Source organism: Saccopteryx bilineata, chromosome 11 (genome assembly GCF_036850765.1).
Source record: "Saccopteryx bilineata isolate mSacBil1 chromosome 11, mSacBil1_pri_phased_curated, whole genome shotgun sequence".
Classification (NCBI taxonomy): Eukaryota; Metazoa; Chordata; class Mammalia; order Chiroptera; family Emballonuridae; genus Saccopteryx; species Saccopteryx bilineata.
The window spans coordinates 59,413,596-59,431,509 of NC_089500.1; the positions used below are offsets into that span (position 1 = coordinate 59,413,596).

The 17,914-nt window shown below is 40.1% G+C and overlaps 1 protein-coding gene across 2 annotated transcripts in view; it reads right to left on the reverse strand.

The window, feature by feature from the left end:
• Positions 1-17,914, reverse strand: part of PIEZO2 (piezo type mechanosensitive ion channel component 2) — a 490,804-nt gene that overhangs the window by 208,120 nt on the left and 264,770 nt on the right. For both annotated transcript variants that reach the window (XM_066247149.1, XM_066247150.1), the window contains exon 5: positions 6,060-6,222. In XM_066247149.1, the coding sequence (XP_066103246.1) occupies positions 6,060-6,222 (163 nt within the window). The remainder of the gene's footprint in view (positions 1-6,059; positions 6,223-17,914) is intronic.

Sequence of the window (17,914 nt, forward strand, 5' to 3'; positions counted from 1 at the left end):
GAAGGAGACACCTGCATTTTATTCTTGTTTGATGGGACATCAATGAAGTGTTTCATGAAGGGAAGTGGCATAATTCTATTATACTTTTACAAGAATAATCCAGATGCCGTGTGGGTATCAGTGAGACAGGGTAAGAACTGAAGCTGAGTGTGGGATTTCCGTTTGGACATTATTTCTGGGTCTGACTGAGAAATGGTGGTTGCTGGAACGAAACCCTGGTATAATTCTTGGTTTCTTGAGTCCCTTGCCCATCACCAAGGACAAGTCTTATGGGAACTATGTTCAGACTTTGTCGGATTTTGGTCCTCTTTTCTCCATCTACTACGCCACAACCCGCATCCTACAGTAAAATCTCTGATGTTTCTCTTAGCAATACTTTTTTTCTGATATATCTCCTCAAGCAAGGGAAACAAAATAAAAAAAAATAAACAAATGGAACTAAACCAAATTAAAATGTTTTTGCAGAGCAAAAGAAATCATGAACAGAATGAAAAGACATGGCCAAGACATAGAAACAACTAAAATGTCCCTCGACAGAGGATTGGATAAAAAAGATATGGTGTATATATAATAGAATATTACTCAGCCATTAGAAATGACAATTTATTGTCATTTATGACAACCTGGATGGACCTTGAGAACATTATGCTAAGTGAAATAAGTAAATCAGAAAAAGCTGAGAACTATATAACATCACACATAGGTGGGATATAAAACAGAGACTTGAGGACATAGATAAAAGTAAAGTGGTTACCAGGGGAAGGGGAGTAAAGAGGGACAGATATATGGTGACAGAAAATGATTTGACTTTGGGTGACAGGGACACAACACAATCAACAGTTCAAATGCTGTAGAGATGTTTACCTGAAGCCTATGTATTCTTATTGACCAATGTTAGAAATTTAATTTCTAAACAAAAACTAAAATAGAATCAGTAGAATTAAAAGCTACACCCAAATTGTGAATGGGTTACCCAGAGAAGGCAGTCCAAGTGTGCTATATTCTGAGGGACATATGACAGTTCTGTCCGATTTCTGACAGTGATCTTGAGAGGCAGCAAAAGTACTGAAATTCAGGCTTTGCAGGGCAGCGGGGCAGCCATCCAGAGTCTCACCATTCTGAGTGGTTCGTTTCAGATGATTATGTCTGTGTGCCTGAAGAAGCAGGGCCTACACACTTTAAAGAGGGTGCCTAGCCTAAATCACAGGAAAGCACCGAGCTGAGCAAATGCTAAATGCCCAAGTAGAAGGTGACAATAAAAAGGTTTCTTTTTTTAAAGGAACTTGAACTTCATAGCTAAAATTTGAAGCACAGCCCAGTTGGTCATCATATAAGTATGTGGAAACCCAGGTGCCACCTAATGGACATTATGTATTAGAAAGGCCAGTGCAGTTTTTTTTTTGTTTGTTTGTTTGTTTGTATTTTTCTGAAGCTGGAAATGGGCAGAGACAGTCAGACAGAATCCCGCATGCGCCCAACCGGGATCCACCCGGCACGCCCACCAGAGGCAACGCTCTGCCCACCAGGGGGCGATGCTCTGCCCCTCCGGGGTGTCGCTCTGCCACGACCAGAGCCACTCCAGCACCCGGGGCAGAGACCAAGGAGCCATCCCCAGCGCCCGGGCCATCTTTGCTCCAATGGAGCCCCGGCTGCGGGAGGGGAAGAGAGAGACAGAGAGGAAGGAGGGGGGGTGGAGAAGCAAATGGGCGCTTCTCCTGTGTGCCCTGGCCGGGAATCGAACCCGGGTCCCCCGCACGCCAGGCCGACGCTCTACCGCTGAGCCAACCGGCCAGGGCCGCCAGTGCAGTTTTTGAGGTTCAGAATGAATTTCCAATATTAGCAGGACTTAAATGTTGAATTCCTGAAGTTTTAACAGATCATGAATGACTTATGCTGGCATATTCTTTTTATGCTTCATATTTGATTTGGGAGACTATTTAGAAGATGCTTCTTTAAGCAAACCAATCATGACTAAAATTCCTATTTGAATAAACATTTAATTTATCATAAATTTAGTTTAATAATATATTAAAATACCGTTTGCTTCAAAAATAAGGCCTGAAATCTCATTAAACAGCTGGATAAAGATAGAAGCATAAAAATATACAAGATTAATGTCAGTTGGGTGAAATTTTATCGTGTTTCATCACACAGGTAACCTTTTTCTACACAACTTAATTTTCATAACATAACTCATTTTGTTAAATATTTAAGAAGAGGAATCTTTTCCCCAGCAATGTTTTGTAGATCTGTTTATGAATTAAAATGAACAAACCAACAAGACCACAGACGTGTCAGATGAAAAAAAGAACATTTGATGGCACTTGAATTTGTTCCCTTTCTGAGATCTGCGCTCCGATAATGGAAGGGAAAGTCAGTCTCCCACCTGCTGCTAGTCTCCCTCTCTTCTGGGGCCTTCAGAGGGATCCTTGGGTATGTGATGCCCTTTAAAACAGCAAACTTAGGCCCAGGCCGGTTGGCTCAGCGGTAGAGCGTCGGCCTGGCGTGCAGGGGACCCGGGTTCGATTCCCGGCCAGGGCACATAGGAGAAGTGCCCATTTGCTTCTCCACCCCCCCTTCCTCTCTGTCTCTCTCTTCCCCTCCCGCAGCCAAGGCTCCACTGGAGCAAAGATGGCCCGGGCTAGAGTGGCTCTGGTCGCGGCAGAGCGACGCCCCAGAGGGGCAGAGCATCGCCCCTGGTGGGTGTGCCGGGTGGATCTCGGTTGGGCGCATGCGGGAGTCTGTCTGACTGTCTCTCCCTGTTTCCAGCTTCAGAAAAATACAAAATAACACAAACAAACAAACAAAAAAACCCAGCAAACTTAGGCTCATCATCAAGTCCACAAAGGTTAGGGGAGACTCAAGAATCCTCCACAGGAATTAATTGCTACTTTAAAACAATGCAGAATTTGAAAAGGAACTCTCCCAGGCACCAGTGGATTAATCTTGCCATTTCTCCACTGAGATAAATGAAAGAAGAAACAATGCCAGTAAACACTATTCTTTCAAAGGATCCTCCAAAAACCAAACAATCTAAAGTGCAAACGCCAAGATTTATAAGTAGCAGGAAGGATGTTGGGGCCTTCAAAACAAAATAAATTCTCCTGCTTATTTTGGCTGCGTACTTCTTTCTAGACTTGGACCAGTAAACTCACAAGTAAGAAAACATATCCTTGAGGATTTATCTCAGAAGATTCACTCACCAGCCTGTTCCTGCTAGGTCAACTGGTAGGTTGGAAGATGCTAAGAAAATACAAATTAATATCTAAATAAAATCAGAACAAATATAGCTGATAGGAAATCAACCTCTTAATAATGATGCAATGGTCTATCATTAAAAGCAGGGGTTAGGTTCCGGAACCCCTTACGATAAGCTAAAAATCTGCGAAGTAGCGACTTTATATTTATTTTGTTATTTATATATATTTTAAGGCTTTATAAACGCCCCCCACACTCTTATAAACCTTTCCTACACTGTTGTTAGTCTTTCCCAAACTTATTTTGCTTATTTTACCACAAAAATAATTAAAATAATAAATATATAAAAATATCTGTATATTGCAAACTCCTGCGATATAGTGAAAAATCCGCAATACAAAATTAGACATATACAATTTAAAAATCCGCGATACAGTGAGATCGCGAAAAGTGAACTGGGATACGGCAAGGGATGACTGTATTTAGTATTTTCAAAGCCCCAAATAAGCAATGGTTACAGTACCTATCCCTCTTATTGTCATTATATAATTGATATAATTGTGATTAATAATATACGGGGCGCAGGTACTTAAATTTTAAGAAGGAGAGAGGTGCCACAAGTTTGCCTTTGAGAAAAGAATAAAAGCAGTAAGGAAATATGGTTTGTTATTTCCTCAGTGTAAGAGCTTGGTGTCTCTTCTTCACAAATATGTACACTTCACTATAACATCCATCCTTCTGTTGGTCAATGTAGGTTTTCCCAGCCCTATGGCAAAAGAGCCTTTGTCCTTGCAGACAAAAGTTATTTTAATACAAAGTGTTGTAATTTATTCATGATTGTCTGTTAAGAATAGCATGGAAAGGATTCTTTTGCTGAATGTGATGGCTTCAAACATATTATCCAACTTCCTAACTTCCTAAAAACTCTGAATTTGCAATTTTAAAAATTGCATTATACAGATGATTTATTATTGTTGAATTGTGTGCCTGAAACCTGTATAATTTTATTAACCAATGTCACCCCCCAATAAATTCAATAAAAAAATCAAAAAGAAAAAAATTGCTCTAATGCCTCTCAAATTGGAGAATAGCAGAATGAAGAGCAAGTAGCATTTTATTAAGAAACCCAAAGGAGGAGTCACTGTGTTGATGTTTTTTACTTGAGGTTTCATTCAGTAGTCACAACTCTGTGATGTAGGCATTATTATTTTTGCTTTGCAGAAGAAGAAAGAGATTAAACAATTTATTCAACAGCACACAGCCACTATCAGATAGCTTCTAAGCTGAACGTCAGAGTCAACTCAATTTCCAATAAATATCCTTTATTCTTCACCTATAATATGAGGATCGTTGAAAAGCAAGCTTGCCTTTATAACTTAAAAATGATAAAAATACCAAAAGCTGGAGAGTTTGCGTTAATAGGTTTACTTACACTGAACTTTGACACTTTTTAGGAATGATTATTTAAATGAAATGATTTTTCAAAGCTGTAAGTACTATAAAAAGAAAAATTAAAATGTAAATATAGATATTAAAATTAAAAATTTTCTGTCTTAAAATTGTAAAGTCAACAAGAAGAAACAGCACTTTCATAGTTTTATTCTTAGGGCACTGACAAATTGATAGGTTGCGAACTTGAATGCAAGATGTGGTTGGTTGCTATCATGCTATGATTGTTTTTTACACTGAGTTCCTTTTTAATGTTTGTCTTAAAGATAGCATAATATTGACATGCAATGTTATTGCATACCTTTTACCCTTAAGGGTTTTAGGCAATAATATCATTTCTAGTTTGCATGGGTTTACTGAATTATATACTTTCTTTATTGTTTTGTTTTTGTTAGTATAGAAGACAATTTGCTGCCTAGTTGTAAAGCATGTAAGTCATTTACTGTAACAGAATTTTCTGTATTTGATGTCTTTGTGGTTATCATTCTCAATATAAATTTTAAAACTTCAGTGTTACAAGTTTAGTTTCTGCCAAAGCTTATGAATGAAAATATTTGGTAGTTGGGTCTGTGTCAAATGTCCAAATTAAGTCTTTTTAGAACTTTTTCTTTATAAATTTCATTTAATGACTAAATCAATTACTTTTCAAATCAATGTCACCTAAGCTCACATAACAAAGTACAGTTATAAGAACATTGGGTGTTCCAAAGCAGGTCGGGGGACAGTGTGACATGCTAGCCAATGAGCTCTCTTTCACCAAGGATTGAAATCTGACATGTTCCCTTATTTAAAAGCTCTTCCTGAGACCCTTCCCCATAAAAACATAACTCAAAATTAATATGTATATATTTTACTCAATTTTATTTTACCTTTTAAAAATTCCTATAATTTTTCAAATGTTTATTACCTTTTCTCTGGAGCACTTTAAAATAACTTGATCAAAGCATGCTGAGATGACATAGCTACTCTGAAGAGCAAGGTACAAACACCAAAAAGCTTTCCTTAAAAGTGAAATTAATTTTTTCCCCTAAAACTACAAGGTGTCCCTACTTCTCCAAATAATTTGCAATAACTAAGGTTCTATACCAATGGAGCCTAACACTATGAACTTAAAAGTTTAACCATCTGGCTAATATTAGATGATAATTTGAGATTGTTGAAAGGATGCTGGGTCAAGTCCTGGCCACATGGGATGAATGTCTCATGAAGGGTGGCACTCATGTCCCCTAAACTTGTCCTCATGCCAAGGTATGGATGTGAATGCCTGTTCATCAGGAGTACATGGATTTAAGCCAAGCACAGTAAAGCTTTTAAAGCATAGCGCACACTTAGCTATTACTATTATACTTCTACACCCATTAAAAAGTCAAGGCGGTCGGAAATCAAAGGAAGAGTCACGAAGTCAGACTTACCACTTCTTCACTGTCAAACTCCAGGTTATTCTGAGCTGCTTCTTCTGTCACTGGTTTCTGCACAATGTTTCTGCAGATGAGCCAGATGGCCAGACTAGCAATGAACATCCCGATATCAGGTACAAACACTCTGATCCCGTTGCCGGCATCGGCTCCCTTTAAGCTGTGGAGGGAAAAAAAGGGGGGAGGAATTTAGTTGTTTTTATATTTCTATGGTTAAACTACTGTAAAGTACATTTGAATCTTCTTAATGATTTAAAATAAAAGATATCCAGTTTCTGCTCCAAAAGGTACCAAACAACTTTTCATTGAGTCTTAGGTAATCTAACGTTTAGGAAGACTTCAGGATTCCCTGGAGTTTCAGCAATATTAAAAAGAACCTAAATCAATTCTCATTCTCAAAACATGCGAATGAACTATATTGTTACTAAATAAATCACATGCCTGGCACAGATACAGGTGTTTGCACTCTAGCTGAAGCAATTAAAAACTAGACAGGTATTAGTGGCCTAGGAAGAGATTTTACCTTATCTATAAATTAAAGCTAGAGGGGAAAAAATATGAGAAAATGTTGACGTAATCCTTGAATCCAGGAACCTCTTCATTATTTGTAATACTTAGTTGATTTTGTTTACCTTACTATTCCAAGAAAGGCAGACCTAGTATGTTTGTTTGTTTTTTTGTTTTGTTTTTTTTTGGTTTCAGTCTTGGAGAATTAACAATGAATTTAGCAAATTTGGATTCAAGTGTGAGTACGACACCAACGCCGATTGGCTGCATTCCCCTGAAGGAACTCTCAGCCGTGTGCTCTTCCACTGTGCAAAAGAGATGATACTATTTGCCTTCTTTATTTCATTGAATCAAATGAAAGTGAGTCAGTATTATTAGAAATAAAACTAGTTGAAAGACAGGAAACAGAAAATAGGCATAGATATCATGTAAAGATATGTTTATTCATATATACTTTATGTAATTAAATACATACTGGATTAAATACATAGTCATTTTTATTGTATATGTTATATATTTTGATAAGAACAGAAAAATGGAATAAATAGCAAGACCACTCTCCACCTAGAAATAATCATTGGTATCATTTTGGTAAATTAAAGAAGTAGTAACCATATCTACCACTATGGAGCAATTGCTGTATGCTAAGGGTGTGGCACTTGTTATTTAATGCAACTTACTACCATGTAGAGCAGGGGTCGGGAATCTTTTTGGCTGAGAGAGCCATGAACACTACATATTTTAAAACATAATTCCATGAGAGCCATACAACGACCCGTGTATGTTATGCATTATCCAATAAAAATTTGGTGTTGTCCCGGAGGACAGCTGTGATTGGCTCCAGCCACCCGCAACCATGAACATGAGCGGTAGGAAATGAATGGATTGTAATACGTGAGAATGTTTTTTATTTTTAATGTTATTATTATTTTTTTATTAAAGATTTGTCTGTGAGCCAGATGCAGCCATCAAAAGAGCCACATCTGGCTCGTGAGCCATACCCCTGATGTAGAGTTAGGCGCTATCATCTAACCTTCTCTTAGATATGAAAATACTAAATCTTCAGAATGCAAACTAACTTCCCTAACATCATAGAAATAGTCAGAGAGAGAACAGAAATATATTCAAGTTCCTTGAAGTCCAAATTTTGTGCTTTTAACGACTGTGTTCTCAGGTATGTATCCAATGGCCTTCACTTCCAAACTTCCTTCCATGCATAGATGTGCACAGAGTTCAAACTAACTCCATGCTCTACCTATTGTTTTGAAACTAATTTATACAAATCACATGCAAACATTACCATGCTCATGGTCAGTTAGTAGTATTTATTTAACTAGTCCACTACTGTTATACATTTACCACTTTTCCTACCATAATATACCTAAAAGTAAATATAAATTGAATAAAGAGTATTCTAATGTAGGATATTCTAGGAGAAAATCCTCAGACTAGTCTAATTTTCTTTTTCTTAAAAAAATAAAAGAATGGTCTGGAAAAGGGCATGCCCTGCATAAGCTTCATTTCATGAAAGTAATAAGTGACTCCCTTACCCCATAAATAAAACAAACATGATTGTGTGAGAAGCTTTTTAAGTTGGCAGATTCTTTTCCTTTGGAGCAAGAGTAAGAGAGTTCAATTAAGAAAACCTCTTCCAAACTAAATGTATACTGACATCCGATGGTTGATTTCATCATAGGAAAAATGTAGGTTCATTGTATGCTTTTAACGTGTGCTTGATGTGATCAAAGAGCACAAATGAGAGTTAATATCACTAGAATACGAAGGAAGGGGATCAAGGCAGATTTGGTGGGATAGGTTACTATTGCTCCTTCACAGAAAACAAACTGACCGTGGCGTTTTATGGAAAGCACCAACTGAATGAGTTGAGGGGAAAGAGTTACTAAAGGGAAAGAAAAGAGACCACTTTCTGTGGCCTCAGCTGTTAAGTGCAGCACAGCAGAGACTTAGGAAGCCAGAGAAGAGCCTTATGCCCCTCCACCCCCCCTCCCCCGTGGCCTGCATTCAGCTCCCAATTTGCAAACAGGCCCTTTGAGACAACAGTCTTAGCTTTGTGCTTCTTGATCCCAAAAGAGACATTTTGTAGCATTCATATATTAAGGCAGTAAATGAATGCAGTTTGCAAAAGCAACCACAGACACTGGATCCAGGATTGGGCTGCGATCCCAATTTAGAATGGAATTCAGCCACAGAGGTGCTATCCCATTAACTACTACTCTAGGATCACTGAGTTAACAAAGCAGTGCATTCCTACTACTGCCATGCAGACACAATGAGACTCTGAAGAATCTATTGAAGATATAATGAACGGGTCATAGTCTGAGTGGTATGTCATTTGGGACTGTCTTATCAATAAAATGTCCTTCACTGTTTAGATCAGTGTCTACTAAAGTACATTAATCAGAATGCTCATCCTCAGAAATGCTCTGAATTAAAACAAAAGGCAAAACAAAAGAAAAAAAAAAACAGTCTTTGGTCCAAAAATGTTCTGTAGTAAAACAAATTTAAGTTCATTTAAGTCTCTGTTTCCCAAATTTATTTGACCACAATTGTTTCTTCAGAATTTTATCTAACACCTATTTTATTCTGCAGAGCTAATAATGTTTATGGAATAGCTTTTAAGAAATGCTGGGTGACAGTCTGCTCATGGGTCTAGATATTTGATAGAAATGAATGGGCCCTGGCCAGTAGGCTCAGCGGTAAAGCATTGGCCTGGTGTGTGGATGTTGCAGGTTTGATTCCTGGTCAGGGCACACAGGAGAGGTGATTATCTGTTTCTCCATCCCTCTTCCTCCCCCTTCTCTCTCTCTCTCTCTCTCTCTCTCTCTCTCTCTCTCTCTCTCTTATCCTCTGGCAGCCATGGCTCAATTGGTTTGAGCACATTGGCCCCCAGGCATGGAGGATGGCTCTATGGAAACTCTGCCTCAGGTGCTAAAAATAGCTTGGTTGCAAGCATGGTCCCAGATAGGCAGAGTTTCAGCCCCAGACAGGGGTTTGTAGGTAGATCCCAGTCAGGGTGCATATAGGAGTCTGTCTCTCTATCTCTCCTCTTCTCACTTAGAAAAGAATAAAAAGAAAGAAAGAAATGAACGGGTAATTTGGAAACTATATATTTAACATGTAGCTAATCCTTATACATTTGATTTGCAATAGGCCTGTAACAATTTTAGAAATCAGTGACATCTCATTTCATTTCTTTATCCAATCACCCAAATATCTACCCATATACCCAGTAAATCATTGCAATTATGAAAATGAAAAAGAACTATAAACAGTCTTGTCTATTTTCTCATCTTACATATTATAAACGCCAACGAGGGGAAACGTTAAAGGATTGGCTCAACCACACAGTTAGGGACAAAGCACCTTCTGCTCAGAGACATCTTCTGGGCCAGCCAACACTAACTGCCCCTCCTTACCTGGTGCATCTTCTGCTTCCTGCAACAGGTTCCCTCTCGAGAGCAGAGCTCAGACAATGCCTTGTTGGGGTTACCAGCCATCTCCCAACTGCCAGACCCAAGTGACCCATTCCACCTCTGTGCCACACTTGACAAGCAAGATTACCCCTCTCCGCTCTCAAATCCTTGGTTTTCTCACCTTTCTCATCTAGTTCTCTACCTGCCTCTGAGTATTCCTAAAAAGTCACAGTACTGGAAAATCCCCCTAAGAAGTGCTAGACTGGGTTGTACCCACCACTCTTCTTCCTACCTCCTCCTTAAATATGGATGAGTCTGCAAGGCTCTGCTCTCCACTTAGTTTTCTTCTCGCTCTGCATAGTAAATCCGAACACCACCATCTGTAGGGTTCCAATCAGCATCAACAGGACCTGCAAGTCTACAGATCCAGTCCAAGAGTGTCTCCCGAGACACACCAGCAGATACACACTTCCTACCAGATGTCTTCACATCAGTATTCCATAGCTTTTCAAAGCTAACAGCTCTCTGTATTTCAAAATGTGCTCTTTCTCTTATATGGCAAACCTTAAAAAATGGGGCTTTCCTCCATCTAGCAACCAAAACAGAATCTGGGCCCTTCCATTCTCTCCCTGGAAAACTGGATTCTGTCTTCTTAACATTTCTTTTATCCACCATCCTCTTCTTCCTTATAGCTCGGTTCTGACCCCTGGATTACTGCCATATCATTATTTTGTCCCAGGTTGTTCCCTCTGCCAGCCAGGCCTCCACACTACCACCGAAGTTTAATTTTAGAGGCATCAGCCTGAGCACGTTAAACACACCGCCTACAGGAAAGGTCCACATTCCTGAGCATGAGGTGAGGGGCTCTCTGCTTTCCAGGGCCTGTTTGCCTTATCTCTTGCTATCATGTCCTTGCACCTCAAATTACAGCCATCCAAACTGCGTATGTTCAGAATACGTAAATGTTTTTCCCTCTGAGCTAGTGTGTAATCTTTCCCCTTGTCTAACAATGCCCTTCTTCCACAACACTTTCATCTCCTCCTCATCCTTCAAGGCCCACCTCCCGCATCTCCACTGAGAAGCTCTTCCACCAACCTTCCTGTAACGGGAATCGACCATTTCCTTTCTTAGTGTCTGCCACGCCTTGCACACACCCCGTCATAAAATGTTTTAATAATTTATCTCACTCACTTACTTACAAATCTGCCTGGCAGAGCCTCCTGTCTATTTCCTCTTTGTTTCCATGAGGTCTATATGTGTATGTATAGATATATAATATGTTTGCATCTATACACACACTACATTCTTAGGATGGGCTGGTGGAACACGTGTTATCTCTACATATTTATTCTTTACTTCCTATGACAGTAGTTTGTCAAAGTACCATTGAATCAGAGAAGACATGTCACAGAGAGCCCTGTCATTTAGTTATGGGAAGATAAAATGCAAACATAAAGGGAAGAACGTGTCACTATTTGAGGTGACATGGAAATCAGGGGAGTTCAGGAATAACGTCTCAGTAATTTGGACATAAAGATTTAATTGTCCAGTTGGAAGTTAGACGTCATTAAAATATGCATATTCAAGTTTATTAATACATATATTGGAGAAAACATTTCAAAACCAAGTAATATAAAGCGTGTCTAATGAACATTAAATGATTCAATTTGGCATATATATGTTGATTTATTAAAAAATATTTATTAAGCATCTACCGTGTGCCAATTATTGTCCCTGGACACTGAGTGTTGATTATGAAGGAGTGTAAAAAAGGGTTACAGCCAGGCTCTTCCTGGGCTTGGATTTGGGGCAAATAATTCACATAACCAGAATTACTGAAGGCTTTGGAGCAAAGAAGAAACATGATCATCAGAAAAACTGAGACACAGGAGAGATGATGGAGTGAGGTGTGGAGGTGGTGTTTTCATTTTAAGTGTGAGGTGTGACTTAGAGCAGTGGTCCCCAACCTTTTTTGGGCCACGGACCGGTTTAATGTCAGAAAATAGTTTCACAGACCAGCCGTTAGGGCGGGATGGATAAATGTATCACGTGACCTAGACAAGCATCAAGAGTGAGTTTTAGATGGATATAACAGAGGGAATCTGGTCATTTTTTAAAAATAAAACATCATTCAGACTTAAATATAAATAAAACGGAAATAATGTAAGTTATTTATTCTTTCTCTGCGGACCGGTACCAAATGGCCCACGGACTGGTACCGGTCCGTGGCCCGGGAGTTGGGGACCCCTGACTTCGAGTTCATGCTGGGAGCCACAGGGGACCTCTGCCTGGGAGAGGGCCATGGCTGACGGGGTCAGTGCGAGAGTCTTCTTCTCATATATGTTGGCTAACTCAATACAGTGAATTAGAGTGTCCAGGGACCATGAGTAATATATGTGTAAGGCCCACTAAGCTAATTACAAGTATACATTACAGGGTATTTAACAATAAATTCAGTTTTATTTTGAGTAAATTCTGTGTTTGGAATCAGGATAACCAGGTTTTGCACAGAAGTCCTGTCTTATTAAATTAATAAGATCTATGCAGACATTTCTACATAAAATATCCTAGATCGTGTTGCTTTCCAGGCATATGACAATTACATTGTTTTTATATCTAAAAGCAGGTACTGAACTGCTTAAGACGTCATATTCTCTTAAACAGGTAAAATGTTTCCTCTCTGATTTTGTTATAGTCACATTGATCTCATTTGTTCAGCGTGATTATAGCTCTCAAAAGGGAGTTGCAGGAGGTGGTAATTGGGAATAACCTATATTTCCGTCAAAAGGAGAATGAATAGATTAAGTTAGCATACATGCATGAGATGAAAGAAATACTACAATACATATCAATAACTTAGTGTAAATGTATGTGTGACCTAGGTCTACATCTATGTATCTCACAAACATAATGTTGAGAAAAAAAATATATAAAAAGAAAGACAAAGAAGTAGCAAATATTTAGAATATTAATCACTTAGGAATTTGAACCTAAAAACTACATGTAAATAACAGTTATTTCTGGACAAAGGAGAAGAATAGAGTCAACTGTATTGGTAATATTCCAGCTCTTAAGCTGGTTGAAAGAGAGCTGGTAGGTGCAAAAGTATATCTTTCTTATTTCAAATTTTTCATAGTCAAAACAGTCATTCTGCTTCATTGTACAGAACATATTTGAAAAACATTAAGTCAGTACTCTGTCTGGTAAAAATGATGATCAAATGATGCTATAGTGGTCATGCTTATATTGAATATTTGGTTTGATTGACTCATAAATTAAATTTAGTTACCATTTTCCTATCAAATTCCAGAGAAGAAGAGAGATGGGTATGTATATTCATGGGCAAACTATTTTTCTAAGATTGTTTCCTACTGACAAAATGACTCCAAAGGGTCTTCTCAACTGTAATGTTTCACTATGATTAGAAAAATCCAAAATAAGAAGGCAGTGAGAGTGAGGTGGGGGCCAGGAAGGACTTCGCTTCGGGAAATGCTGACAAGGAGCCTCTAGGTACAAACACAACCACAGCCGCTGTAAGAAGTTCAAAAAGAACACTTCCATTTATACCACTCTTTTTGGAAAACAAGTCCTTTGGTTCAGAATTAGTAGGAAGGTCAACTTCAATTGCATTTCAGTAAAATGATTTAAATATCAAATGAACATCATTAAATGAATATAAACTATTAAAATGGTTGCACTAGTTCACAAGTGGCCTCTGAAGTCCATGCACTGAGAGTTAGTCTACTTTCTTCTGTTTTTTTTTTCTTTCTTTTTTTTTTTAGCAAGACAGACAGGCAGGGAGAGAGATGAGAAGCATCAACTTGTAGTTGTGTTACTTTAGTTGTTCATTGATTGCTTCTCGCATGTGCTTTGATTATGAGGCTCGAGCCAAGCCAGTGAGTGACCCCTTGCTCAAGCCAGTGACCCTGGGGTTTCAAATCTGGGTCGTCAGCGTCCCAGGTGGATGCTCTATCTACTGTGCCACCACGAGTCAGGCTGATCTTGTTTTTTTTTTAAGCTGAAATGTGACTGCATGATTCAGCTTCATCAGTCACTCAGATCTAATAAGTCATCCCAGGAGCAGAGTAAATGTATATCTATCTAATAGCAAAAACAAAGAACTAGGACTCTGATTTCAACTGCTTCCCACTTGTCTTGACAATAGGCACAAAGGCTATTTTTTATTTAATATATTACCTCATACGGTGAATCATATATGGCAGGACTAATATATTTTTATGTGAATGGAGAAACATTTAGATTAGAAACTCTGGAAAGAAATGCACATTTATTGAGAATCACTTTCAATATGCGACTCAAGGGAACTCCCAGTTGATGCATTAGAGAATCCAAACAATTAGCTCATTTTCGTGAACTTCTACCACTAAAATGGCAATTAAATGCCAATTTCCAATTTCCTACAGGTGTGAGTTGGGGCTGGATTTTCAGGATACTTTTACATTAATGGCTGGATTTGTGTACTTTAAAATTCAAACCCCGCTAGTCCATTTTAATCAGATCTCATTGGGAGAAAGTGCTGCAACACACACACTTCATTTTCATACCAGGATACAGCTGGCTTTTCACATTGTTATTTATGAGGTTGAGGGTCAATTAAGAGAGTCCTAAGGTCCTTGCTTTGACTTAAGACACTCCCAGTGCTGAAGGGGAGCGAAGGGGAAGACAAGGCCTTCACATGTTCTTGGCTGTTCAGGAGTGTGCTACACCTGGCTAGTCCAGCTCCGTGTTCAGTAACCGGGTATGACTAGCTCGAAATTGACCACAGTGAGAGTATTTATGTCATGGAAGTTGGATAATGCTGAAAACTGGGCACTTTCCCCCCAGAGAGTTAGTTGTTTAACATTTACCAGTACACCAGCACTGCTATCAAAATACTAGAACAAATAAACAAAAAACAGCCCTGGCCAGATGTCTCGGTGGATAAACATCAACCCAGCATGCCAAAGGTCATGGGTTTGAAACCCCAGCTGGGGCATGTGCGAAAAGCAATCAACGAGTACGCTACTCAATGGAACAACTAAGTGAAACAATGCGTTGATGTTTCTCTCTCTTCTTCTCTGCCTTCTCTCTCTCTCTCTCCCTCTTGGGCTTTCTCTCTCTTTAATCAATGAAAAATGAAAAAAAATAAATAAATAAAACAAAAAGCCCAGAACAGTAAAGATACAACTTACTCCTTTGGCCATGTGACTCTTTTGAGCAAGACTAAAAAATTACCCTAAAACCAATAACATCAAATCCAAACTCCTCTACTTGGTGTTAAATCTTACTTCTTGTTCCCTCACACGTCTACCCCTTTCTCTAGAGCCCGCACCGTCCGGGGACAGTGTCACAGTCATTCCGCCTTCGTATCTTCACCGACGCAGTTTCTACCACTGTGAGCTTTCACCCTCCTTTTCGACACGTAGCCCAATCAAAATAACACATGCGCTCTTTCAAACTTGTTGATGGCAACCTTTGTGTAAAAGGTCATACATTCTATCCTCTTGTCTCATGTTTTGTCAAATCCTTTAGGCCGCTGAGAGGTCCTCACATGCTTCGTCTGTACTGATTCTGTGACCACACGAGGCCCTCACCAGGGAAATCCCCTCAGAAATACTTTCTTACTGTCAGGAGTAAGAATGAACCTGCAAAACCTACTGACCCATGGGCTCTCCATTTCCCTCTGCTCCGTGGTAGGGAACTTGCATGTGCCCTGACTCTTGCATTTGTCTTTTTTTCTTGCTTATTTTCTCTGAGTTTGCAAACAATAGTCCATCTTCCCACAGGGCACAGATTCCTCTAGATCACTGTTTAAAGTCTCCAAATCATGTATTCATAACAGAAGAGAAAACTCTACCATAACACTCGTAAAAACAGAGCTGCGCTGCCCGGAGCACATCCTGCGTGCTCTGCGCTCCAAGTTAAAGACAAAACATTGGTCCAAGAGCCCAACTGTTGAACTATCAGGTTCTGCGGGAGGCGGGGTTACAGGGACAACAGAAAAAAAAAACAACCAGAAATCTTCATTCTTTTAAACCACACTGACAATAAATACAACCTGTCATATCAGGTGTTCCCTCCTTCTTGAATTACAGGTACTGAAATACTTGGAAAAATGGATGACATCAATTTTTTAAAAAAGAAAAAAAATAGACACGTGATGAGTGGCTGCAGCAGGGTGGCTGCTCGTCTTTCATAAACACTGGGTCGGAGATAAACAAGAGGCTTTGTGTGTTACTACGGATGACGGCGCAGGATAAAGAAAACAGCATGAACTCCGGACCTGAAGACCTCAAACTGAACCCTGTGTCTGCTAATCTAATTCAACCAATACGGATGCGTATCTGTGAGGTGACAGGCATGTGGCCAGGTCCCGGGCAGGCAGTGCCGAGTAGTACACCGTGCCTGTCCATAATGAGGTGTTCGCATCATAGGAGAGGCTGAAAAAGGCAAATAAATTCCCGCAGAGTGGTGAAGGCGGTGTGACACTTGTGTGGGAGCTCTGGCGGAAAAGGAACTGTGAACTCTATTTGTCCGGGAGGTGACAGAGACGGTTCCCTCATCTGGCAGAGTGTGAGACAGGTTTTGAAGGATGTGGCCAACAGGATGGCATGCACAGAGAATTGTAAGCAAATTGTTTTTTTTTTCTTTTCTTTTCTTTTTTTTGTATTTTTGTATTTTTCTGAAGCTGGAAACGGGGAAAGATAGTCAGACAGATTCCCGCATGCGCCCGACCGGGATCCACCCGGCACGCCCACCAGGGGCTACGCTCTGCCCCACCAGGGGGCGATGCTCTGCCCCTCCGGGGCGTCGCTCTGCTGTGACCAGAGCCACTCTAGCGCCTGGGGCAGAGGCCAAGGAGTCATCCCCAGCGCCCGGGCCATCTTTGCTCCAATGGAGCCTTGGCTGTGGGAGGGGAAGAGAGAGATAGAGAGGAAGGAGGGGGGTGGGGGTGGAGAAGCAAATGGGCGCTTCTCCTATGTGCCCTGGCCGGGAATTGAACTCGGGTCCCCCACACGCCAGGCCGACACTCTACCGCTGAGCCAACCGGCCAGGGCGCAAATTGGTTTTGTCATGATACAAAAGAGAACAAATGAGAGTAGGTAGGTTTGAAAGACAGTAGGATCCAGGCAGGAAGGCCATTGACCGTCATGTGGACACGGAAATGTTATTGGGAGAGACAGTGCTCAAAATTCATAGTTGACTTGCTTTTATGTGAACATAAGTTATCTAACTTCTCAGTTTCCTAAATTATAAAAAGAAGACAAGACTATGTTCCTTACAAAGGGGTGACAATAAATTGAGATGTTTACTGTGACCCACTCCTGCTGGGCCAATTTTGGGTGAGTGGCAAAAGCTGGACTTAGGAATGCACAGGGCAGAGGACTGGAGTGGAAGAAGACCCAGTGTTTGATCCTATTCGAGTATGTGGGTTTAGAAACAGGGTGAAAGTGAGATGTCAAGTCCAAGGAGTCCAGTGAAGAATGAATCCAGGTCTGAAGAAAATCCTAAGCAAGGGAGAATGCATAAATAGAACAAGCAGTCTTGGAGACTGACGAAATATCAGATTATGCAAGAAGCATGAACACGCACATACCCAGCACAGTGTACATCAGGCAGGCGGAAGCTCAGTCTAGGTACAGGAGTCATGTGCTGATGTTGTTTTGTGCATTTATGTACAATGTGTCAAGACAAGATATTTTCATTTTGTGTCACCTCCTTCTCTGTACACCTGTCTGTACTTCCCCAAATCAAAGCCCCCCAGCCCTCTGCATTCCCACCATGTGTTGTTCCTGATGAGAAACTCCACACGGACACAACACTGTCATCAGATGCACAGACCCTGTTCCAATGTCACCAAACGTGCCAACAACACCTGGTCCTCCTGGTGGGCCAGGGCCCTGCCCAGGT